The sequence below is a fragment of the Pochonia chlamydosporia genome, chromosome 1 (genome assembly GCF_001653235.2).
Source record: "Pochonia chlamydosporia 170 chromosome 1, whole genome shotgun sequence".
Taxonomy (NCBI): domain Eukaryota; kingdom Fungi; phylum Ascomycota; class Sordariomycetes; order Hypocreales; family Clavicipitaceae; genus Pochonia; species Pochonia chlamydosporia.
In genome coordinates this window covers 7,857,422-7,880,937 of record NC_035790.1, presented here as the reverse complement: position 1 = coordinate 7,880,937, position 23,516 = coordinate 7,857,422, and the positions used below count along the sequence as shown (strand labels likewise).

The window sequence follows — 23,516 nt, the reverse complement described above, 5'->3', positions numbered from 1 at the left end:
CCATTCGCCATCTAGCCAGTATTATATGCAAGAATGGCATCCTCACAAAATTTGTTTTCTCAATTCCGTCCTCGTCGTCCCTTTCCAACCCCTTGTCCCGGAGCACCGTGTCTCTTGTCAACGCCTAGACCCCTCCTACCCGCTGATATACCACCCTTGCCACTCTGTCCGCCAAATCCGCCTCGTCCACCTCTTCCACCTCTTCCACCTCTACCTCTGAATCTATTGCCTCTGTCGCCGCGCCCGGGACTAATCTTGTTTTTGATCATGGCGGCATCATCCTCGTCCATGTCCTCTACGTCATCGCCATCCTTGGACCGGCGATTTGAAAACTTGAGCTTGCCGCCTCTACCGCGCGTCGCTGCGTCTTTACCCTTGAGGGCGGCGACGTAGGCGCCTACGCCAGAAGGTTCAGGCTTGTCAATATCCATGCCATCTTCTGCAGGTGCGTTTTCATCGTCGCTGTCTTGGCCGAGGATGAGTTTGCCGTCCATGTCGAACTTGGCTTTGGATTTGGTTGGCTTGCGGTTCTTGAGGGGTTTGGTGGATGAGATGTTTGCGAGGGCTTTCTTGTCGAGAAGATCGAGGGGCTCGTCATCGTCTTCAATGATGTATGTCTTGCCGCCCTTTTGGGACTTCTTCTTTTGCCGGGGTGCATTGTCGTCATCTGAGGCTGCCGAGTCGGAGTCACTGCTGTAGAGTGCTTGGTCGTACTCGTTTTCGTACTGGCGCTTGCTGGGTTGTTCGTCGTCGGAGACGTCGCTGCCTTCGTCGTCCTGGCCGGCGCGAGAGGCGTCCTTCTTCTTCTTGGTACGTTCTTTGGTCTTGCGGATGTTGACGACAAGTTTGCGGTCGGCCTCGGGGCAGTTCTTGTGGATGAGGTCATAGCCGAAGCGGCGGACCATGCGCTCGAGAATGTGCTTGACTTTGGCTTTGAAGTGGCCCTTGTGTTCACGGCTCCAGATGATGAGATTGGGGACAAGGGTGGATAGTCGGGGGATCATGAGCTCTACGGGGAGACTGATGACGCAGATTTTGACAAAGCCAAGACAGCTTTTGACGATTTCGCGGTTGTTGGAGGTGAGGAAGAGGTCCATGGTTTGGACGAGATCAGAGAGCGTCTGCTCGGTGAGGGATGACCGGAACTCATAGAGAAGGCGGCTGATGGCGGTGATGGATGCTGAAATCATGTGCGGAGTGCTGCCGGCGAGACCGGCGCTGACCATTGTGAAGTATTCTTCAATGTTGGCGGTTCCCGCTGGTGCGTCTTGAGGCATGTGAGGAACCTTGCTGTTGTCAATCTTGGCGCCGTTGGCAGCAACCATGCGCTCGCCCATTTGGACGAGTAAGTCGTAAGCAGTCTCTCGAGCACGTTCGTTGTTCTCCTTGCAGCAGATGACAACTTCACTGAGTACAGAGGGAATGAAGTGCAGCGACTCATCGGATGTGAATGGAAGCAGAGCGGAGATGGCTGCCAACCTTTCACGTCGTGCCGGAGCGGACACTTTCTCGGAGCTGGACAGAATAAGCTGCTGCAACTCAGCATTTTTCTCCTGAAGAGCAGCTTTTCCAAGCTCGGAAGTGGCCAGGCGAGGAATCAGTTTGTATGCCTTCTTCTGCAGTTGAGGTTCGTTGTCCTTGTAGATAATAACTGTGGCAATCTCAAACAGCGCGGCGAAGCTATCCCGGGGGAGATAAGCCGACATGGTAATGACAAGATCCATCAGAGTCTGGGCGGTGGAGGGCATATGGTCTTTTGACTTTTGGCCCTTTTCCTTTTCCTTCTCCTCAGGCTTTTGGGCGTTCTCGAGCTCCGCAGCCAGCATTTTGCTCACGCGATCAAAGGTGTCGATAACTTCCTGAGGAGCCGTGATGCTGAGAAATGCATTGACGGTTTGGAGGATGGGGCCTCTGCTTTGCGGCAGAGTTTGTGTGTACACGTTGAACAAGACAGCAAGCATGTTGCCGGCGAACTGTCCAAGATATGTGAGGTTCTTCTTGGCCGTATCGCGGGAGACTCTGCTTTGGAGCATAAAATCCTCCTCCTCCTCTCCAATACCTGCAATGGCCTGATTTGATTCGATCAGTGTCTTGAGGGCTCGGCAGATGTCCAAGCGTAGTTCGACTTGCTTATACAAGAGATTGGCGAGCATCTCAGCGAAGCCCTGGTCAAAAGCTTCCATTAGATCCAAGGGCAGGTCGCAGTACCCCGGAAGGGTAGCCCAAATTTGCTGCACGAGGGTCTCGTAAATCTTCACCTCCATGGTTTTGTCGGCTGGACCATGATCCAAAACCTTCTGGAACATGAGTTCGCTGAGGGGAACCATTTCCGTCTTGAAGTGGTCCAACTCGGTGTTGCTGACATAGTCACGCAGGATGGGAAACATCCATGCTCGTCCTCCGTGTCCCTTGACCGGTTTGATAATGTTTAGTGGCAGGGCCGTTAGGACAGCTTCAGGTCCCATGGCTTGTACAGCCTGTCCAAGGATTTCGTCGGCTTCCTTCTTGTTTCTGAAGGATGAGTTTTCACGAATTTCACCAATGGTTTTGGTAATATTCATCATTCTCGGGTAGGACTGCCATCGGAAAGCCGTGAACATGGCACCAAGTACATTGAAGGTCTGCAACCAAGCGGCCTGATATTGGACTGTGAGCAATGACTCCGCTGTCTTGGTAATCTTATCCAAAATCTTCTCCTCATATATAGACGGACCGAGGATGACCTGTTGAGGAATGCAGTTGGCCATGAACGACACCAAACACTCAGAAGCTGAAATTCGAATATTTTCCGAGTGCGACTCGAGAAATGGCGCAATCATGGCGAATAGCTCGGGCAACTTTAGGAAAGTCTCGTCTGGCTCAACCTGGGCAGAAACGTCGAATCCACGGGACAAAATGGCCAGCCAAGCTGGAACCAGCTGGGTGTCGTTGGCGGCAGGCCGTAATTCTGAAATAATCTCCATAAGTCGTGGGAGTTTGGATGAAGAAACCTCGGCGCTCATGCTCTCAAAAATCAGCTCGAAAATTTCGAAACCAGCCATCGTCATGTACTCATTGCCAGTCTTGGCAATGCCCAACAACAGTTCACACAAGGATTCAATCTTGGTGCTGGGCCACCCGCCGCTCGCCGTGGCAACAGTCTTGACCAGCTGAAGGGCATGGATCAAGGCTGGGTCATGGGCAGAGTCGGACGATTTCTTGCCCTTGCGTGATTCGGCAGCCTTGCCTGCGAGGTCCTCCAAGTTCTTTAGCGCCGTCTGGGCACACATGTCGGCAGCCGGGTGGTCCAGCGAGGGACTAGGAGGAGGGTTCTTGAGGACGTTCTTCAAAGCATCCTGGGCTCGCTTTCGGATCTTTGGTCGGTGGTCGAGAGAAAGGTTGAGCAGGCCGGCGACAGCACGGCGAGGTCCAATTTGCGAGACGGAGAGCTCCCACGACGGCGCATCCTGGGCTAGAAGTAGCGATTCCAAGCATCCAATTGATGTTCTAAGCAGAATAGCTTCGGCATCTTGCAGTAATAATACAGGCGCGAGAAGTGTAAGGATTTGCGTAAACTTGGATCGAAGCAGAGGCTGCGGGGCAAACGGTGTGACGACGTCCAAAAGATAGACCACGGGCGAGGCCAATTCTACATTCACATTTCCATTGCTGATTGCCTGTTGCAATAAAGCTAGAAGAGCGGCAAAATAACCGGTCGGTGTCGGTGAGGCGTCTTGTTCTTTGAGTGTTGATTCAACAGCTTGGAGGACAACGGCATTCTGCGGTTGTGGAGATTTGGTCAGTTACCACTGCGCACATAGACAGCGAATTCGGATTTGAGTTTCATCTTTGGGAGGCTCACCCTCTGCTGACCTTGCAGACCAGGGGACTTGATCTTGTCCAGCTTCTCAGCCAAAGTCGGTGTCGACATTTTGTCGTTGACACAGAGGCAGAAAGCTGGTATCGTCAAAAGGTCAAGGTGGGTGCAAAAATAACCTGGCCTGTGTTCAAACGCAGCACAAAAAAATTCCTTATCGATACGACTGGCGGGGGACCAAGGATGTGAAGGTGACTTGTCCCAAGTAGTAGTGTATGAGCAGTGCCGCTTTACTCTGGACAAATGTGGCGTCGCTGGACGAGTACAGGTGTTCTTTGCCATATTAAGTTTAGCGCCCTCGCCGCTCTTACTACCACCCATTGCCATGAAATGTCGATTTCATCACGGACTTGTGTCCCATGCTTCGGTTTGCTCAAAACTCCAGTCAACGACTTGTCATAACTAACTAACCAACAGCTCGCTATATCAACAATCTGATGAGCCTACACAAGGGCAGAAGACACACAAAAGGCACACAAAATGAAACTCATCACCGCCCGTCCATCCTAGAACCCATGCTCATCCAACCACTGCACAAGATCCGCCTCCGTCTTTTCTCGCCGTGCGGCCTTTTTCCCATCATCCATTTGGTCAATCATGAGCTGATTGCCTAGGTCGAAGGGACATATGAGAATCTGCAGCTCTATAAGGTCGCATATCTTTTGCACGCCCCGCATATCACTCGGGGAGACTACGCCGACGGTTTTCATTGCCGCGTTCCACGCCTTGGCCCCCTGCCACCTCTGGGTAGACTCTTTGTCCAAGTTTTCTGGGAATGTGGAAAAGTTTCCACTGAGGATAGCATCCTTGAGGGGTTTGTTGTTGAAGTCAACCATGCCGCCGAGGTCGCCGAGACTAGAGCCACTGATAAATTCGTCGAGGGTGTGGGAGATGAAAGAAAAGTCAAAGTCTAGCACTGCAGTGATTCTCTTGGTACCTGTATCGAATAGCATGTTGTGCGTTGCTGTCTTGTGTTATCAAAAGCCGTATTAACTGTTGATAGTGTCAAGTGTGTAGACTTACTGAGGTCACCGTGGATTATACTCATCCTGCCCAAGTCGGCACCAGCAAGGAGTTTCTCAGGTCCACCACTAGCAATAAACTTTTCAATCCTCCCGGCTATGCCATTGCTCTTCCAGCCCTGGATAACAGGGCTTTGGGCGGCCAGTTCAAGTTGCTTACGCAGCTTGCTGAGCCTGAATTCAGCATATGTAGCCACGGGGTCGCTCTTGTAGACGGACGATTGGCCACTGACAATCATGCCACTCGAGTCAAACGTGAGCCCACCATACATTTTAGCACTGTCTGGTATCCTTGCTGTTTGTATTGTCTTCAAGACAGTAGCGAACTGCTCCAGAATAGGGACTTTGTCCTCGAGCGGGAGAGATGGGAACACCGTGTTCAAGTCCACACCGTGCTTCAGCTCCGACATAATCCATCCAAAGCCCTCTTCTGCCTTAGCATCTGTCGTTGGTGTCCAGGCGTAGACAACCGGGACGAGAGCCTCGACTCCGGCTTCCGCCATGGACTGACGGACCAGATGCTGCACCGCGACGTCATTCTCTACACGGTTGGTGTTGTTTACACCCCCTGCTGTGGGATTGCTGAGTTTAAGCACCAGGACGGATACACCGTCAGAGGGAGCTGCAGTTGTCCCGTGTTGCTTGCCTGTGAAGATGGAGGATGAGGCTGGAGTAGCTAGCTCCACCTTGAAGAAGAAATTGTTGAAGGCATATGTGTAAGCTTCATCGTATGCCACGTCCGAGATCTTGGACACCTGTGTGGGTCATTATTAGCGATAACAGTGAAGGCGTTGCTAAGAGATTAGTAACTAACTTGGAGGCCACGGCTTTTGAGTATGTCCTTTACTACGGCAAGTCGACGCTCGTAGCCTACTTGATTGACATTGACTGCCATTTTCGCTGTGGCTTGGCAACAAGACAAAGAACAGTGTATAATCCGAAGGCTAAAATAAGTGTTTATCACGTGTGCTCGAAGCGGGATAATGATGAAGAGGCAAGGGTGGGTGACTTGTAGATGCCTATAAGTATCTCTGTCTTGTATCTACAGTAAATGCTTGAACCAATGGGAGTTAGTTACATCGGCTACTGCCTAATGTCCTAGATCGAGCTGCGCCGGTCATACTATTACGGAATGAGGAGCAGTTACGCTGAGACATCTGGAACCAAAACTCCAATCAGGTTTGGTTTGGATGAGGGATTACGTGACACCACAGTGGCCGCACAACCTTGTGATGCAATGAGGCTATGAGTCTGTCACAACTCTCATGGTTGTTGTCCAGTAGATTCTCGCCAGACGATTAGAACATATGTATGTTGGTCGGGCGTGCTTATTTGCAGAAGAACCGTGCGTCGGGGTCTTGTAAAGCCGAGGGGCAACTTGAGCCAACCAACATGTTGGTCAGACATTGTTATTTTCAAAGGTCACATGTATTGAACTGTTGGCAGCGGTACGTTGTGATTCGGAGCCAACCAACTCAGCCTTAATGCTGAGAACGGGACTAGATGTTAGACTGAAGGAAGCACTTACGCCCCTGAAATATATGGGGAAGTTACCATTGTACCGTATCCACTAATTATCCATTATTCTAAGCCGAACTTGGTGGTATTCTTCATCACCTTCCTTGGTGTTTCAAGTACAGCCCTATGAATTAAATCGACATTGACAAGGTACAGCGACACAACAAATGCTACCCCTAGTCTGCTGTATTAGGAAATATTTTAACATCAAATGGTAAATCCAAGCGTCTATTTCGGAGCAAGTCAACAGTTAACTAGATTCTTCGCAACTATAAGAAGTTACATCGCCAACAAGAGTCCCTAGCCATGAAGAGCAAGGTCCTTGCCCTTGAATCTATGCAAACGACGTGTAGGACCAGTGCCCTCGTTGAGCATGGTCATTTAGAGGCATGCAATAATGCTCGTAGTCTTGTGCGTTGGGATAGTTTCAACGAAAAGAACGATTTCTGAGAGCTGAGTAATTGCAATCATTTGTATCTGTTGACATGGTTGTAGCTTTCTTTTAATTTTAGCTGCATGACTTACCGTCGTGCTATGTAATAAACTCTTGAGCAAGGTTTACACTAAACTTCACTAAGCTAACATCCAAAACTCTTACAACCACAGATTACTGTTGTGATCACCAATATTCTTGTAACAACCAACAGGTGTTCCCCGTAATCTATTGCGAGAATGTCTCAGACCGGACAGACCAGTTATTCATCCCCAGGCATTCACTGCGATGCAGATGAGCGCCCGTGTTAACCGAAAGACAACATTACTCAGCTCTCGGAGCACGTTCTTTTTGACAGTCCGTAACATAGGGGCAAGTCAGACAAGATGGGCGACGAAGTGCATGGACGCGATGTACCCCGTATTTGTACGAAACCTATACTCTGTAGGAGCTGCTTGGTTACTAAAGTGAGAAAAACAGTGGAACAGAGTTGCTAGATTCAACATTACTTCACGGAGTACGTCCGTGCTTGTTGACAAATACAGAAGAAGGCTCAAGCCGTACACATTCCATACATGGGTAACTTGGAAGACATTAGTCGCAATCGCTTGTGCTGTTTTCTATGCAAAGCACAAAAGTTGGGGTCGAAAATCTAGTTTGGTGAACTCCTATGGCTGATGCTACAACCTGCTTTTGTCATATTAAATTTCCACATGACACTTGAATCGATGCCCCTGTGCCCTTGACGGTCTGGAAATCCCGCTTTGGCCTTCTTTCTATATCTATATCCAACATGTGCGTCAAGATCAAACCGCTCGAACGCCTGGGGGGCTCATGCAACACGACTTGTGACCAAAAAGACGTAAAATCCCGCCGCCCCAAATATATTGTGCCTCCACCTTAACGACCCATTTTGTGATTGCCATTCACCTTTGAAACTATTTTGGTGTCAGTATACATCGATTCGTGATTCCACCTGGCATTAGTATATGGCTGAAATATGGAGACGGACTACACGCTTATGCTCTTAAAATTGCCAGAGCTGTTTAGCTTCTATCAATATTCGCTTATCAAACTAATCTTTACATATATAGATCTTAGTGGGTCTAACGAGATAGTCGATAGAACGTAAATCATGGTCATTATTGACTGGGAAAGTAGGGCGGCTTCCCTCTCATTGGGAATACATATGTGCTTACAATATTACGATTTTCAAGCGCAGATTGGTTGGTCCCCCTATTAACCACGGTTCCTCGACGCCAAGAGATTTCGTCGGTTCTCGCTTCCCGACCTCCCTCCCCATGTAGACATATTTGCTACCAGCACTCACGTTACATTGGCGAAGTATAAGACGAAAAGTGATTCATCACCTGCATAAACTTCTCGCTGGGTCTTGCTGTTGGTCAACATGGCTCTTGTCAATGTTGCCAAGACCTTTAAGTCAGGGGCACACAAGGTCTGCCAGCTAAATGGCAACCAGGTACTACCAACAAGGCACAGCTTATAGCAACTATTATGTAGAGTACTCTGTCAGTGAAAAAGAGCCCTTTGACCTTCTGGTGACCGTGTCAGTGGGATGTACTGTCAACGGGATATAACGCATACTATCTCTCTGCATTAGCGGAGCGTTCCCTTTTGCTGGAATGACCTAGCGGTCATTTTCTTTGATATGTACGACCGGCAGATATGATTTTAAGTGCCGTAGCGTGCACAGAGCAGGTAAAATAGAACCGCACAAAAAGGGGGTTTATTTATTCGGCATGAGTATAGAATGCTTGCATACGAGGTTTGCCATGTCATTTACGATACTTCTTACATATCTTTTTCACCAGTAAGAAGTTGCCAAGCTTGGCATGGGTCACAATTTTTCAGCTTGTATACCGCAAAGGCCATCTAATAAACCTTGTCGCTGGATGAAGCAACTACATGCGGCTGAGTATATGCGCGGCCTGAACCCTATATCAGTGCTTTGTTGGAAGAGGCAAAAACCCAAATGCCTCATACTCGTTAGCTTTGATTTGGCTTTGAGCCGTTGACAATCTTGCTTCTACCATTTGGTATCTGTAGAGAATCAAGCGTAGTTTCATGTGACTTACGTGATGTACCATAGAGTAGAGAAATAGCTTTTGCTTTCTACGTCTATTAGTAAGCCCAGATATCTGTACAGTTGGTTGTTCCTACATCTGTTGTTGACCACTCTATGTTATGGTCAAGTATATCGCCATCATATGAGAAAGGTTACATCGGTATTGCACGAGCCTCGACAACTTTACCGACGAAGTGGATCTAGACACAGAAAGCAGATAACAAAGTTACCAAATCTGGCAAATGTTAGCGTCTCACTTGATCTAACTTTGTATCTGTTGGTTCTGGAAGGGGGTTTCTCGTCTCAAAGAATAAAGAAATGCAGAACTACTAATACTACATGGATAAACCCGCAGATACTATACGGGTACATCAAATACCAAACCGGTAAATGTAGTAATATTATATGTGATAGCACGGTATGATGAAGATACAATGAGTCTGTATGTATTCGTTGTAGTATACTTACTTGTTATCTTGACTCTTGACCGTGATGTGTACTCAAACAGCTCTATTATAAATATGACCTTGAATCACCTCGAAGCGTTGAACTTGAATCCTTCTCCAAACTCAAGCTCCCCTTCTACTTTCTCATATCTATCAGAATCCTTAGTATTGCTTCACCATGCTTAAACTTACGACTTACAGCGCCTTGGCGTTTCATCTTGCTCAATCTGGTCCGGTGCCTTCACCTGAGCCCAAGGCTTTGTCTAGCGTACAGGCTCGTGGCATGGACAATTGGCAGGCCACACTTTCACCCGATACGCGTCAACGTCTCCAGGTTGCTCAGGAACATCAAAATGATGTGAGCCTTCCTGGTCAAGCCTTTCGCAACGACACTATCATGCGGTGAGCATTGAGCATACCAATTCCGTCTCCGCATTTGTTGCCTTGCATTAAACTCTAACGTATATCTCATCCTGTAGTATCAATATCGAGCGTGAGGCTCTGGATCTTTCACTGATTGACCTTTCCCAAGCTTTTGGAATGAAGCTCCCCGTCCCGCGGGAATCTGTCTCTGGAGGTCGCATTTGCAAGCGCAGCAACGACGAGGAGTTTCGCGAGGATATGTACCTCAGAGGCGGATCAATGTATTGGACTAATGAAGACCAGCCGGTTGCAAAGCGCAGCAACGATGAAGAATTCCGTGAGAACATGTACCTCAGAAGCAATGCGATGTATTGGTCCAACGATAACGACAAGCGCAGCAACGATGAGGAATTCAGGGAGGATATGTACCTCAGGAGCGGTGCAATGCATTGGACTAACGATAACGACAAGCGCAGCGTTGACCTGTATAATAGTCTTGCTAACCGCAACAACCTGGCTCTCGGCGCAATTGAGAGGGTTAATATTGCTAACCGAGTGCTTGGCAAGCCGGAAATCACAATGGATAACGCTAAGGAGATGCAATCAAAGGGTGATGAATTTGTGACAGGATATTGGGGTTCCTCGATGAAGCACGGTGATTTCTGGGCCGACGATCAGGTCACAGGCAAGCCCAATTTCATCGAGGGCGGCCAAGTCAACGGCTTTGGATTCACTCAGAGTAGCTTCCACAAGCTTCACTGCCTTGCCAACCTTCGAATGATGCTCGCCTGGCACATCACTGGTAATGGCCCGAAGATGACACGAGATATGAACGTCCACGCCATGCATTGCCTGGTAAGTTCTCTTTATTACCATTGAGGTGAACTGCAGATAAGATCGTTGCCTGTTACTAATTTGGTATGATACTCAAAGGAATATCTTCGTGGACGCGAGTTGAGGAACCCTGATCTGAAGGAAGAGCCTATTGATACGGTTGATTATAAGGGCATGGGAATTCACTAAATCCAGATGCGGAAATCGTTTCTGTCGACGGATTTAATTGGGATTAACGCTTTGCGTCAGCGGAGCGTTGCCTTTGGCTTGTCAAATAGCCTGGCAGTTATCTTGGATAGTTTTAATTTCGGTAGCAACGAGAGTGTATTAGTTTATATATTGTTTCCTTGTAAAGAACTGTGGCAAAAGTGAACCAACCACTTATCACAGCGCCGTGGCATGGTTACGATTGGCAAACGTAGTTGATACTCGTGTAGTGAATCCAGCAATATAGAGTAGAGACTTGTATCCAAGCAGCGTCTTTGCATACTCTTCAGTTCGGGTCTTTTGGATCAGTTGATGTCTCGAATGTAGGGTCATAAAGGCCGAAAATGGTTTAGAAAGATTGTTCGGATGTCAATCATACGCTCGGTCCTTGCTTTATGATTGCATGAATTGACTATCGGCCACATTCATGTCTCCTCAAGATGCACCTCAAGCTCACCCTGTACCACTTGCGTCAACCACTCACGAGCATTAACTTCTCGCACTTGGCATATATTTGGGTAGGAATCAAGTCCATAGTATTATCCCCATGCCCTTTCAAACACCAATCACTGTCCAATGTACATGTCGCACCATCTTCCAATCCTCTCCAACATATCCACCCAAAACTTCTGCTCCTTCATCTCATGCTCCTGCCGGGGATACATGACAAACTCACAAGGCAATCCATGAGCCCTTAATGCGCGGCGGAATCCCTCAGCCTGGGAAAATGGACATCTCAAATCTGCCTCACCGTGGAGGATCAGCATAGGCGGAATAATCATCTCACCAGTCTTGCGAGTCTTGCCCACGGCGGAGGCAACTTCCCATAGTGCACTTGCTTTTCGGTTACCAATGTCATCACAGTCCATTGTCCACACCAGTTTACCGTTGTTGAGTTCGCGGTCAAACGAGGATCCGGAGTCAGCCGTGAGTGGGAGACTGTCAATGTCACAGATGCCTGCACCCGCAATAGCTGCATTGAAACGCCAACCGTATCCATGGAGTCCGTTACGAACGCTGCAGAGGTATGTCAGAAATCCACCCTGACTGTAGCCCCCTACCAGTAGTCTCTTTGGGTCAGCGAGGCCAAGCTTGACGGCGTTGTCTGTGACAGTGATGACATCGGCATAGTCGTGAACTCCAACCCCTCCCAAGCTCCATGCCGCAAAGGCTTCACCTCTGCCGATAGAACCACGATACTGCGGGAGCAACACTGCGTAGCCTTTGGAGAGGACGTAAGGCACCCACATGTAGTAGTGGGCGTTGAATTCATTGCAGTTGCGGTCCGCTGGTCCACCATGTATCATGACGAATGTCGGAAATCCCGTTGACGGTTTCTCCAGAGACACGGGCGTTATCCATACACCATCAAGTTCAACCTCGCCATCTGAAGAGGGACATTTCAAGACATTGAACAATCCAAATTTGCGGTTTTCGAAGCGATGACCGTGATTGGATAGCTTAATCACATCCTTTCCGCCGTCAATGATGGTAAACACTTCGGAGGGGTGGTTGACATCGGACATGGCAGCTGCTATGAGTGGCTTGACGTGGCCGTTCTCATCTTTTTGGAACTGAATATCCCAAGCATCGACGCCTCTGTCTATCTTAAAGGATGGACTCTTCCCCAGTTCACCGATCCACGTGTCAAGTCTGTGGGTGAGACCAACTGCTATCTTGTTTCCTGAGATCCTGAGTGAGTCGGCGTCATCGTCTTCTCCAGACGCCACTTTTATATGTTGAGGAGTGGTGGCCGCTGGGTCAATGGAGTAGACAGCCTGTCCCGCGCAAGACACATTGTCTGGAGTACCAGTGATGAAGTACAGTTTTCCATCACTTGCCCAACAGAGATTCTCTACTTCATTATACAGCGTACAAAGATCTCTGATGTCGCCGCCTGCGCTACTCGCCACCGAGATGGTCGTTCCAGATAGCAGAGGCTCCTCAATGTACGGATTCTTGCTGCTCTTGAATGCAATAGTCTTTCCATCTGGGCTCCAGCACGCACCTGTGACGTGCCTATCATTGTCGGTAAGGACCCTAATTTCCTTGGTGGCAACATCAACAATGCGAAGCCGGGCTTGCTCCCACGTCTCTCCCCATACCTGAGCATCTGTCTCGTCGTCATCTTCTTTGGTCTTAAGCTCTGCGGATTTTTCGTCCGGGGAGAAGAAAAGAATCGAGTCACCGCTAGGGCAAAACTCAATAGCCTCGATGTCTTGTGTCTTGTCCGGTGGCGTAAGGGGGTACGGCTCAGCTCCTGCGGCATCTCCAGCGACAGTGAGAATCCATACGGCCGAGCTCTCGCCAGCTTTGGCTCGGTCAGAAATGAAGGCGACTCGATCTCCAGAGGGATGCCAACGTGGGTTGGTATCCTCAAAAAGTCCTGATGTAAGCTGCCGTGAAGACCCTGCTTCAAGAGTCGATGCCAACCACAAAGTCGACACCGGGTTCTTGCCCTTGCAGTGTTCCCAAGTTAAACTGGTCGAGTAGAGAATCTTGCTGCCATCGGGAGAAAACCTAATTGTTTTGGGTATTTCTAGGTCGCAAAGGGCCTCGGCAAAGGCTTTGTCGAAAGACGGAAGCTTTTGCTCAGCAGCTGGTGACATGTTGAAGTGTCGTTGTTCTTGACCACAACCTGACAATAAGGTGGAAGTAGGGCGCCTTGTAGCCGAGTAAGTGCTCTACAAGAGTTGCGTTGAAAGAGGACCAGTTCTCGTTTGAAATGATGACCTATTGGAAATACGGCATGTATTTCAATCTTCAATTCGATGCTCTTCGGTCACACAATGCGGATATGCTTCGATTGACTAAGGCGGAAGGAGGAAACACCGCAATGGGCAGGAGCGATGCGGAAATCGCGGCACAACACTCCACACAGTCTCCTAGCTGCGAGGTATTTTCATGATCCGTATGTGCATCGTCTGTGGTAACGATACAGGAGAGGGTGAGCTGTTTCGGCGAGATGACTCAGTAAAGCTTGAGAGGTGTGTTGGTGCATGTGCATGCTCGCATTGTGGCAACCCCATTGGTGTTGCGACTCTGACAAAATGGTCGCCTTTTTTGAGTCGTAAGCAGCTATACTTCTGCCGACTCACATTTAAGACGTACCTCAAAAGGACAAAGTAATCTGGGTTGGGTTTAGTATAGCATGAATCATCCGTCATTATCAATAATCGATGTCGCTGGAGATGGGAACTCGCCAAATTTGGCATATGCCGGCCAGCGCGAATATGAAGTGGTGGACAGTTTCGAGGGCACTTGTATGTCTCTGACTTCTCTACCTGTTGACAACAATCCAACTCTGAATACACCTCCATCTGCTTTCCCTGATAATGACCTTCATGGTGTAATATGTTGAGGTGTCAATATTCTCGTCAATATTCCAGGATGCCGCAATATATTGCCTTTGCCGTCGTTTTAGCATCGACTCTCTGCAGAAATGTAAAGTATTCCACCATAAGGAGAACTCAAAGTAAAGAAAATTTTGATCAATTTTATTACACTCGTAAAAATTGCGACACAGCTGCCATCTCTACATATGCAGGAACCCAAGATGTCGAAAGTGGGTCACACTCTACTGATGACGCCTCATGTCAAACCTCCAAACCCCAAAGCTTCAACACCCCTCCGGCTCCATCACCAACCTCCAACGTCAACACCACCCGCATACTCAATTCCACTCAAACCGCAATCGCAATCGCAACCGCCCTTCCCGCTCACCCTCAAACGACCCTCTCAATCCGCACCATGGCCTTCCTCATCCTCGTCATCGGGGACCTACACATCCCCGACCGCGCTCTCGACATCCCAGCCAAAGTACACCATACCCTCCTCCTCTTCCTCCCCCGCATACTAACAAAGCCAAACAGTTCAAAAAACTCCTCGCCCCCGGCAAGATCGGCCAAACCCTCTGCCTCGGCAACCTCACCGACAAACACACCTACGAATACCTCCGCTCCATAACGCCAGACCTCAAAATCGTCAAGGGCCGCAACGACGTCGAGGCCACGTCCCTCCCGCTCACACAGGTCGTCACCCACGGCAGCATCAGGATCGGCTTCCTCGAGGGCTTCACCCTGGTGTCGAGCGAGCCGGATTTACTGCTCGCAGAGGCGAATAGGCTGGATGTGGATGTGTTGTGTTGGGGCGGCACCCACAAGTTCGATGCGTTTGAGTACATGGACAAGTTCTTCGTGAACCCGGGGAGTGCGACGGGTGCGTTTTTGAATTCGTGGGGCGGCGTGGGCGAGGATCCTACGCCGAGCTTTTGTCTGATGGATGTGAGTTTGATTCGTGCTTGGTGCTGATATGGAGGTTTGTGGGTTGCTGACGTTTTGTGCAGGTTCAAGGGATTTCTCTTACCTTGTACGTCTATCAACTTCGCAAAGACGACAAGGGGAATGAGAATGTGGCTGTGGAGAAAGTCACGTATACGAAACCAGTCGAGGCAGCGGGCAATTCATCGTGATGAGCTTACTGCCTGATATGTCACCAATTTCATTGTCCACTTTTCGCAGGTATAAGCTGCTGGGAGTGAACAAACCGCTTAATAGATACAGATACCCGCCACAATCACAACAGACATAATGACGAATCTAGGTATCCAAGAAATCTCCTAAACGGAGATGCTCTATGCCAATTGAACGGGCTGTGAACGAGCCTAGGAAACTGAAACAAACAGATATGTAAATACAAGAAAGAATCCAGGGCTTCATCGCTTGGTATCTCGAAACATTCAAGCAGAACAATTATATAATCAATCTTTCGCCAAAAGCAATGTATCCCATTCCGCGCCATGAGTGCCACCCTTGTAATCGAAAAACGCCAAATGCTCTTGAGTCGTAAACGTCGCTGCAGTCTTTTCTATCCAAAGTAAAGGGAACGCTACCCGCCAACGAAAGTCTTTCCGTTTTTAGACCATCATACTTCGCCGCCGAGAAACACTTCGCTCCTTGGCAGTACCGCTCTCTTCGCTATCAACAGCCGCCGATCGCCGTCGAGTATTTGCTCCTCCGCGGCGGCGTGTAGTTCTCGTTGTTTCCGCAGGCGCGTCGTCATCATGTTGCGGTGACGAGCTGGAAAATTCGTAGATATCAACGTCGCCGTTTTCGTTTTCATCCCCTTCCATGCTGAGATCTGCTGCAAACTCGGCAGCTCTGCTTTGGGCGGATGTCCGACGCCGACGTTCGGTACTGACTGCCGCAGGAACATCATCTTGATTTGAACTCTTTTTCGCCAGAGGGCTAGCCGGAATGCTGCCAGGCTCTGGCGCCCCCGATTCACTGGTCGCACAAGGAATGCGTCCCAGAGAATCTCCCGCATCGGATTCACGCTTAATCTTGGGTCCATCGGATGTTGGCTGATCACATTGGCTCGCTCTTCTTGCGTATTTCCCTTCTCCTGCCACCGCATCAAAGAGTTCCTTCGTTGGTCGCCTCATCTTATCTCTGAGATTGGGCTCTGCGTAGCTGATGGTTGTCCTATTCCTTCTGCTTCCTCGCGCAGTCTCCCCACTGGAGGAGATATCGGCAGGAGGAGGTGTGTCGCCCCGTTGAGCATCCCCAACAGATGCCGGTTCTGGCGAGTTTGGTGACATCAAGGCGGGCTCTGGGATAGGCAAGGCGAGTTCGCTGGTAACTGTTGTTGTGGTCGGAGGGACAATTTCAGTAACTGGAGCTAAAGTAACCTTTGTCGCAGAATCTAACTTCGCCTTGGACTTTGATCTTTCTTTGACAACCTTTGGCTTGGCCATCTCTGCTTTAGCCACAGCGACCTCATCCCTTACAACAGGCCTGGAATTCTTCCGAGGGGAGCTGATATCGTCATTCGTACTCTTGGAAGCCAGTGGTTTACGTCCAGTGCCAGTAGTCACTTGCTTCTCACGGGCCTCCTTCCTTATATGTGCAAGCTCTTTCAATGTTTTGCCGCCAGCCTTCTCTCGAATGGAGACTTTGTCCGCTGTACATCGTGGTACAGTGTTCTCATTCGCCGTTTGTCGAGGTGGAGCATTTTCTGATTCGTCTTGGGCAAATTTCCTCTTTGATCCTGTTCTCACCGATGTTGTGACGCTTTCTGGTGCTGGTGTGCCAGGTTGCGCTGCTACTTTCTGTGGACGGCTAACGGGTTCCTTTCTCTTCTTCTCTGGTGATGGCAATGAGGGCTCGACTGCCTTATTCGCTCGAGGTGATGACAGTGAAACTGGAGGTTCTATTGCTTTCCTTGGACTAGAGAGTTCCGGCTTGGCTAGTTCACGACGCGGAGGTGAGTCAACTTTGATGGGCTCTGGATAGACGTATCGCTGCGTCGCAGGAGCCTCGAAGTCGGCGGAGTCGGCTTCGGATCTCAGAGCTCGTATTTGCTCAGGACTATTATGCAGAATTAGTGGGCATACCTTGGCGGGTTTAAGAAGGGCAGCATACTTCAACGACTGTCGCGAGGATGACCTGTTTTCAGATATGTGGCCAAGTTCCTCAATTTCTCTGGCGATATCGCGCAACCTCCGCTGCGACGGGCTTGGCCTGCCAGCAGCAAAGCTCATGCGCTTGTTGATGGACTTGCGAATTCGAGGAGAGTGTCTTTTCATAGGGGGTTCCAATCCCAAGCCGGACAGAAGACTACCCCATTCCGTAAGTTGTGCTTCTAGCTTAGCCTTGATTGCCAATGCGTGGTCTGCTATCCGTCTGGCCTCGTTGTCCTCAACTTGCTTCTCGAGTTCCAGAATTCGGCTTCGGAGCTCCAGGTTTTCCGAGAGCATAAGGGCGCATTCGCTTTCTAATTCCCTGATCCGCAGGGCGCGTACGTTGTTTGACTTTGCAAGATCTCTATTCTGCCGTAGCATCTTCTTTCGAACTATTGCATCGCTTTGTTAGCCGTTGACACTGACAGATACCGAGTTTTGCTACGCACGCGTTTCGAGGGTGTCCGCAGACATTGGTGCTTCGTTGAGTCTAGCCATAGCTCATAATGTGCGACACTCTGTGCGTATTGAAAGAAGTCGGTCTATGGCCGTCAACAGTTCTGGGGGTGGTTGGAGTCGAAAGACGATGAAGGTTCAAAACTGCTGTAAAGTTGCTGGGGTTAGTCAGTCGGCAATGGCGCTTGCTCCCACAATTTCTGGTGTTGTCATTGATATTTACATATTTAGCCCATCTTGGGCACAAGCTCAGTGGTGGGTTCCACACCCGGTTGCTGGGTAACGGAAAGCAACGCACGTGAGTGGGCAAAAGCCCCACCATCCCTTTTGGGTCACAGATTCGAGAGTGGCAGTTGCGTGGGGAAGCATGGAATGGAATGGGAGACGAAATTGACGAATATCACGGTCCTGAACTCGCACAAAAATCTCCGAAACTGGTAGCAGCATACACATCATGTCATATCCTACGAGATCCCTTTCGTCGCATATGCGAGCCCCTAGCTCGGCGTCCGCAGCATCACAATCGCCGGCTCTGCTTGCACGAATTGAAGAAAAGAAGACAGAACTTCAGAGCTTGAGAGAACTCCGAGACTTGAGTGCAGCTGTCGCAAACCAGATGGAGGCATTGGAACAGAAACTGACGACGCTTTCCGATGGTACTGAGGGTATGTCCCTTGGTTTCGAATCGGACACGAATAAGCAATCGACCTGCTAACTCGCTGCAGCAATCGCGGCCGTCATGGGTAACTGGCATAATGTGCTACGAGCTATCAACATGGCATCCAGTACGTTCCAATGGACCGTTTAATCCTCAATTGCTGCTAATCATAATCTCTCACAGCAAAATTGGCAAAGCCGGCAGGCGACACTTCGACACAAAATGTTCCCGAATCGAACGACTCGCTTCCCCAGACCTTGGTGCGAATACCGACGGAACATGCGCCAACATTACAAGCTCAGGCTGATGCTATTGAAGCAGCGGCTGCGGAGGGCGACTCGACTGCCAGCACATGAGAGGTTGCTGCGCTGGCAAGTAAATATTTCGTTCGGAATCACTCTCGTGATATGTATAATACTCTCACTCGGCCTGGCGCCACTATGTGAATCGACCCTGCTGGGATCTTTAGCACCAAGACCCCCAAAAGGCTCGGCTTCGTGATGCCCGAGCCTGTGGACAAGTGCATCTTTTCCACCGTCTGCGCAAAACCCATTTAACGGCCTGACATCAAAATGTCAATTATGCAGGCGATTGAAGCAGCCGTTGATGCGGGGCCAACGCCAAACGCGTGCTGAAACGCGTCTCGTGGAGTGGCGTTGGTGGCGCACATATGATGACAAGGTGAGGCCAATGCCTCTGCCCAACAACCAACAGCAAGTTTGGCAAGATGGGATGAGAGCAATGGGCACCGCAATGCACTACCAATGCTACCAACGAACCTAAAAGGCAGCAGGAGCAGTTGGTGTGGTACAATGGGAGCGAAATGCAGGAAGGATTGATGCATAAATTAATTACAGAATACATATGCAGCCAACGACAACGGCTTTGTTGCCTCTCCACTCTTGTTTTGTTTTATCTCCATGTAAACAAAATACACATTGTCTCTCCTCCAGATCGTTTACCGATTCCCATAGTTTGCATTTTCTCATCAAAATCACCATTGCTACGCCGTTATAGCCTAGCAGACCTAAGCCAACATTAAACACATTCTCAGAATTGCAACCTTCTCAACTGGCTATTCCCGAGTGCACACGACCCTGGCTGACCCCCGACTGTCCCCTGTCCGCGGCGTGTGATCCGCGAAATTAGACATCGCTACCGATACCCTTTGGGTTGTATTTGGTCACGTTTTTGCCCCTGATTGCGTGGGACCTTGAAACATTATCCCAGCGTCTGTCAAGGCATTCCTGGTCTGTTCAGAGGGAGAATGGCTCCATCCATGGCTCATAGTTCATCGCAGCACCATGTTGCCCAAAGCTTCGATATCTTTGACGACGACCCGTCTCTAGCTAAGGACAGAAACTTCCCTGTCACTGCCACAGGAGGAGGCGACGTGCTTAGAGAGCTGTCGCATGGCCAAAGTCAGCGTCGTGTAACGCCAGCAAGCGGATTTGCTGTCAGCTCATCATTGGCAAAGAGTCCGCAAAGGGGAGCCGCATCGCCTGAGAACAAGACGCCAAATTCTCAGATCGGTGGGCGAACAAGTCGTGCCCGACGTCCGCAAGTTGATTCCGAGACATTTGAGCCTCTTGGTGCTGTGCCAGAAGAAACTAGCAGCCTTATAGAGAACGAAGAAGATCTTATTGCTATTTCACCCAATGCAAAATCCAGTGAGGTGAAAGGTGAGTCAAGTCTTCAAATTCACTTTGCCTTTACTTCACATGTCCTCATTCACTTGCTGGCTGCTGACACAGCCAACCAGACCATCATATAAAGTCAAGTGAGGAAGGCCACCACCATCAACTTTGTTCCCCAGAGCCAAAATTCTCTCTTGAAGAACAAGTCGAGAAACACCTCGCAGGTCAGTTCGAATGGATCATGACATGTCCTGCAGAAACAAGTTTGCAGACAGCTAGCTGGTCTCGAGATGAACACAAGACGAAAATCCACTCCGTGGGCAAGCTTTACGGCTGCAACTTGTTACCTGCCAGGCGACGTCGAACTTCTCCAACTAAGCCAGGATTTGCAACTGACGTGTATAAACTGTTAGCAACACCACTTGACCTAGATTCATATTCCAATAACCAGAAGATGGATGGCCCAAAAGCCATAAACAGTCCGGTCTCTGTGGGAATGTCACAGGTGCCGCCTCCTCCATATCCCGGCACTCCCTTGAAAGTTCCCGATGTTGTGAGCATGGTAGAGCAAGCGCTCTCGCCGTCTCTCAGTGTCGTGAGTGAAAGAAGTCCAAGTCTTGCCGCTGGCTCATCACGAACGGGGTCTTTTTCTATCCCCCGAATTGAGGACTCGCTGGAAGAACTAGACAGACTGGAAGAGGAACTTGAGGCAGTTCACGACCTCACCCGCACTCGCGCGCCTGCGGATGCCAACGAGAAGGGCCCAAAAGTTTCCCAATCTAACCCTGCCCCCATTTCCGATGTGAAAGCACCTACGGCGGCGGTGTCCAAGCGAGCCTCTATTGCCGGGTATTCTGCGACAGTTCGCGTCAAGCCTTCTCAGAAAGAGAGGCCATCCTTGAGAAGGTCTGCATCATTGACGCTTCGGGAGAAGAGACAGGGGCAGCAGGGTTCTTCGGAAAGTCCCAAGCCAGAGGCCACCGTTTCTCGAGGTCAATCGAGCATCAGTCGCCTCAGCACACCCAAGTACCCTTTCAAGTCGGCCAAACCACCTACGGTGCCCAAATTCGAGTTGCCCGGAGAAGCTGTTGCTCGACGTTTGAAGGAGCAGCGTGAGGCCCGCCAAGCCCAGCAGCAGGCGGCGGCCCAGAAAACTCAGGCTCCCGCTCCAAAGCCAAGAACCAACAAGCCTTTGCCAAAACCAACATTTGAGTTGCCGGGTGAAGCCATCTCACGGCGCAAACGAGAGGAACGAGAGGCGAAGCTCAAAGCTGAGGAAGAAGAGCAACGAAAGAGGCGAGAGTTCAAGGCTCGGCCTGTACGGCAAAGTATTGGACCAGCCTCGCTTCCCCGTGAAACCTTGACCAGCCGAGCTCGTCAAAGCCGAGGCTCCCCGGAAACAAACGGTGATAATGACAATCAGGTAGCCCAGCGAAAACGCATGTCTGTCAGTACTGTTCGCTCTAGCCTAGTTTCGTCTCAGGTTGGAAGCTCCCCTCAGGCTAGGGGGCGGAACTCTGCAATACTCAACAATTCCGCTGCTGAAATCAGTCGGGCAACATCTACATCGACAGGCAGTGTCAGCGGCAAACGAGTTTCGATATCACAGGAGGAACTACACGTGCAGAGGCAACGAGGGAAAGACATTTTTACACGAGACAACTGTTATACGCAAGACAGAGCACAAGGAAAGCGAGAGAGAGAAATGGCGGCCAAGACAGCACGGGAACAAGCTGCTGAACGCTCTAGAATTGCGAGTCGAGAGTGGGCCGAGAAGAAGCGTCGCAAAGAGTTGGCCGCAAAGCAGGGTAAATCCGATCAGGTCTAAGAAAATGGTATAAAGGCATGAGATCATTTGTGTCTGGGAGTTTGGAGTCATTGCTCACTCTCCATGATTGCGCTCCTTTGAGCAACATTGGTTTATTTGTGTGTTCAGCCCAAGGCGTTTGCTGTATAAAATGGTTATTACTAAGAGACTACTAAGGCGGGCGTTTAAGATTGTCGTTTTGGCATGTATTTTAGATTTTCACTATCAGCCAAAGTTATACAGGCGCAGTTGCGCACAAAAACATGAAGCAATGCCATTGCATACTTGGAATTCTGTCTTCACTGGGTTTATCACATCAAGGCTGACAGCATTGCATATACGTTGTGTATTTGAAGTGTGAGACTCGGGACCCACACGGAACTACATCCCAACACCACAATCAACTTGACTTCAATACACCACCACTCTTCAAGTCGGGCACAGCGCCGTTTTCCAACATAGACGTCCTCCCGCCTCCGCTGAACAGTAGCTAGTCCGCTACAAAGTCATATACGGCCAAATGGCGGACCAAAGCGGGACCAGCAAAGCGGCAATCCGAGTGGCGGTCAACAACGGCATCGTCGTTGGCAAACACCAACCCGCATCCAAGGCACACCCAAAGCCTCTCGACATTTTCTATGGGATCCCATATGCTACAGCTCAGAGATTCAGACCCGCGGAACCATGTATGCCTGTTGAGAGTGGTGCTGTTTTCGATGCTCAAACGGAGGGCAAGTATGTGCCTTGTCCGATGGCGGAGTTTGAGACGGAGGAGGGTGTGTTGAGGTTGAATATATTCCGGCCGTCTGGTTTCCTTGGCAGGGATGAGGGTCATTCTTCTAGTTCACTTATGAATGACGAGCACGCAGGCAAAAACGCCAAATTGCCTGTCATGATATACATCCACGGAGGGGCATACATGTTCAGTTTCCCACTTGAACGGGATCTCGCGTCCCTTGTATCCTGGGCGCCGCGGGATATCTTCGTAGTAGCGGTGGGATATCGTCTCGGTGCTCTGGGGTTTAAATCCGGAGATGACGTCGACAGCAAAACAGAGTTGAATCTGGGGTTGAGGGATCAACGACTCGCGGTGGAGTGGGTGACACGATGGATCGGAGCGTTTGGGGGAGGACAGGATATCACTCTCATGGGAGTCAGTGCTGGCGCTCATTCAGTAAGTTCACCTTTCCATTCTCCCATGAACATACTAACAAGACAAGATCGGTCACCACCTCATCCACCCATCCCCCCTCCCCTTCAGCAAAGCCATCCTCGAATCCGGCTCACCAACCGCTCGCTCCGTCCTCTCCCCCCAGCACCCCCGTACAAAAGCACAGCACGCCTCCCTCCAAACGTGGGCGACCCGACTATCCAAATCCCGCCTCAAGCAGGACCACTCCCTCCAAACCCTCCCCCTCAACCTCATCCTCGAAGCGTCCATGGCCGTCTTCGCCGAACACATGGACACCTCGACATGGCCATTCCAGCCCGTCATCGACAACGACATCATCCCCTCCCTACCGCTCCACCAAATTGACACGCTCTGCCAAAGCAGCCGCGTCAAATCCCTCTCCCTAATAACAGGCTTCTGCTCCCACGAAGGCACGCAATTCGTGCCCCAAACGCTCTCCACAAACGCCGACTTCAAAGCCTGGTTCAAGACGCTCATCCCGTCCCTCACGGACACCGACCTCTCCCTCCTGGAGACTCTGTACCCCGACCCCGTCACGTCC

General features: G+C 50.0%; 8 protein-coding genes across 8 annotated transcripts; 4 read left to right on the top strand and 4 right to left on the bottom strand.

The window, feature by feature from the left end:
* Positions 1–59: 59 nt before the first annotated feature.
* VFPPC_02083 (90S preribosome component RRP12) lies at positions 60–3,910 on the bottom strand (the record flags this gene model as incomplete). The annotated part of the gene is made up of 2 exons (XM_018281794.1): positions 60–3,758; positions 3,842–3,910. The coding sequence occupies 2 exons, from the start codon at positions 3,908–3,910 to the stop codon at positions 60–62; spliced, it is 3,768 nt and encodes a 1,255-aa protein (XP_018138868.1).
* Positions 3,911–4,362: 452 nt separating this feature from the next.
* Positions 4,363–5,773, bottom strand: VFPPC_02082 (protein kinase-like domain; the record flags this gene model as incomplete). Its single annotated transcript, XM_018281793.1, has 3 exons — positions 4,363–4,820; positions 4,880–5,633; positions 5,693–5,773. The coding sequence occupies 3 exons, from the start codon at positions 5,771–5,773 to the stop codon at positions 4,363–4,365; spliced, it is 1,293 nt and encodes a 430-aa protein (XP_018138867.1).
* A 3,766-nt stretch (positions 5,774–9,539) lies between these two features.
* On the top strand, positions 9,540–10,747 carry VFPPC_13201 (hypothetical protein; the record flags this gene model as incomplete). Its single annotated transcript, XM_018290978.1, has 3 exons — positions 9,540–9,763; positions 9,841–10,579; positions 10,658–10,747. The coding sequence occupies 3 exons, from the start codon at positions 9,540–9,542 to the stop codon at positions 10,745–10,747; spliced, it is 1,053 nt and encodes a 350-aa protein (XP_018138866.1).
* A 584-nt stretch (positions 10,748–11,331) lies between these two features.
* On the bottom strand, positions 11,332–13,374 carry VFPPC_02081 (acylamino-acid-releasing enzyme; the record flags this gene model as incomplete). The annotated part of the gene is made up of 1 exon (XM_018281792.1): positions 11,332–13,374. The coding sequence occupies one exon, from the start codon at positions 13,372–13,374 to the stop codon at positions 11,332–11,334; it is 2,043 nt and encodes a 680-aa protein (XP_018138865.1).
* Positions 13,375–14,515: 1,141 nt separating this feature from the next.
* On the top strand, positions 14,516–15,236 carry VFPPC_16695 (retrograde transporter; the record flags this gene model as incomplete). The annotated part of the gene is made up of 3 exons (XM_018294448.1): positions 14,516–14,584; positions 14,638–15,048; positions 15,111–15,236. The coding sequence occupies 3 exons, from the start codon at positions 14,516–14,518 to the stop codon at positions 15,234–15,236; spliced, it is 606 nt and encodes a 201-aa protein (XP_018138864.1).
* Positions 15,237–15,680: 444 nt separating this feature from the next.
* Positions 15,681–17,723, bottom strand: VFPPC_02080 (shugoshin; the record flags this gene model as incomplete). Its single annotated transcript, XM_018281791.1, has 3 exons — positions 15,681–17,133; positions 17,188–17,617; positions 17,675–17,723. The coding sequence occupies 3 exons, from the start codon at positions 17,721–17,723 to the stop codon at positions 15,681–15,683; spliced, it is 1,932 nt and encodes a 643-aa protein (XP_018138863.1).
* A 412-nt stretch (positions 17,724–18,135) lies between these two features.
* Positions 18,136–18,695, top strand: VFPPC_16694 (DASH complex subunit Dad2; the record flags this gene model as incomplete). The annotated part of the gene is made up of 3 exons (XM_018294447.1): positions 18,136–18,346; positions 18,407–18,466; positions 18,523–18,695. 3 exons carry the CDS (start codon positions 18,136–18,138, stop codon positions 18,693–18,695), a joined length of 444 nt encoding a protein of 147 aa, XP_018138862.1.
* Positions 18,696–19,618: 923 nt separating this feature from the next.
* VFPPC_13200 (carboxylesterase family protein) lies at positions 19,619–21,804 on the top strand (the record flags this gene model as incomplete). Its single annotated transcript, XM_022428865.1, has 2 exons — positions 19,619–20,021; positions 20,390–21,804. 2 exons carry the CDS (start codon positions 19,619–19,621, stop codon positions 21,802–21,804), a joined length of 1,818 nt encoding a protein of 605 aa, XP_022284114.1.
* Between the last annotated feature and the right edge of the window lie 1,712 nt (positions 21,805–23,516).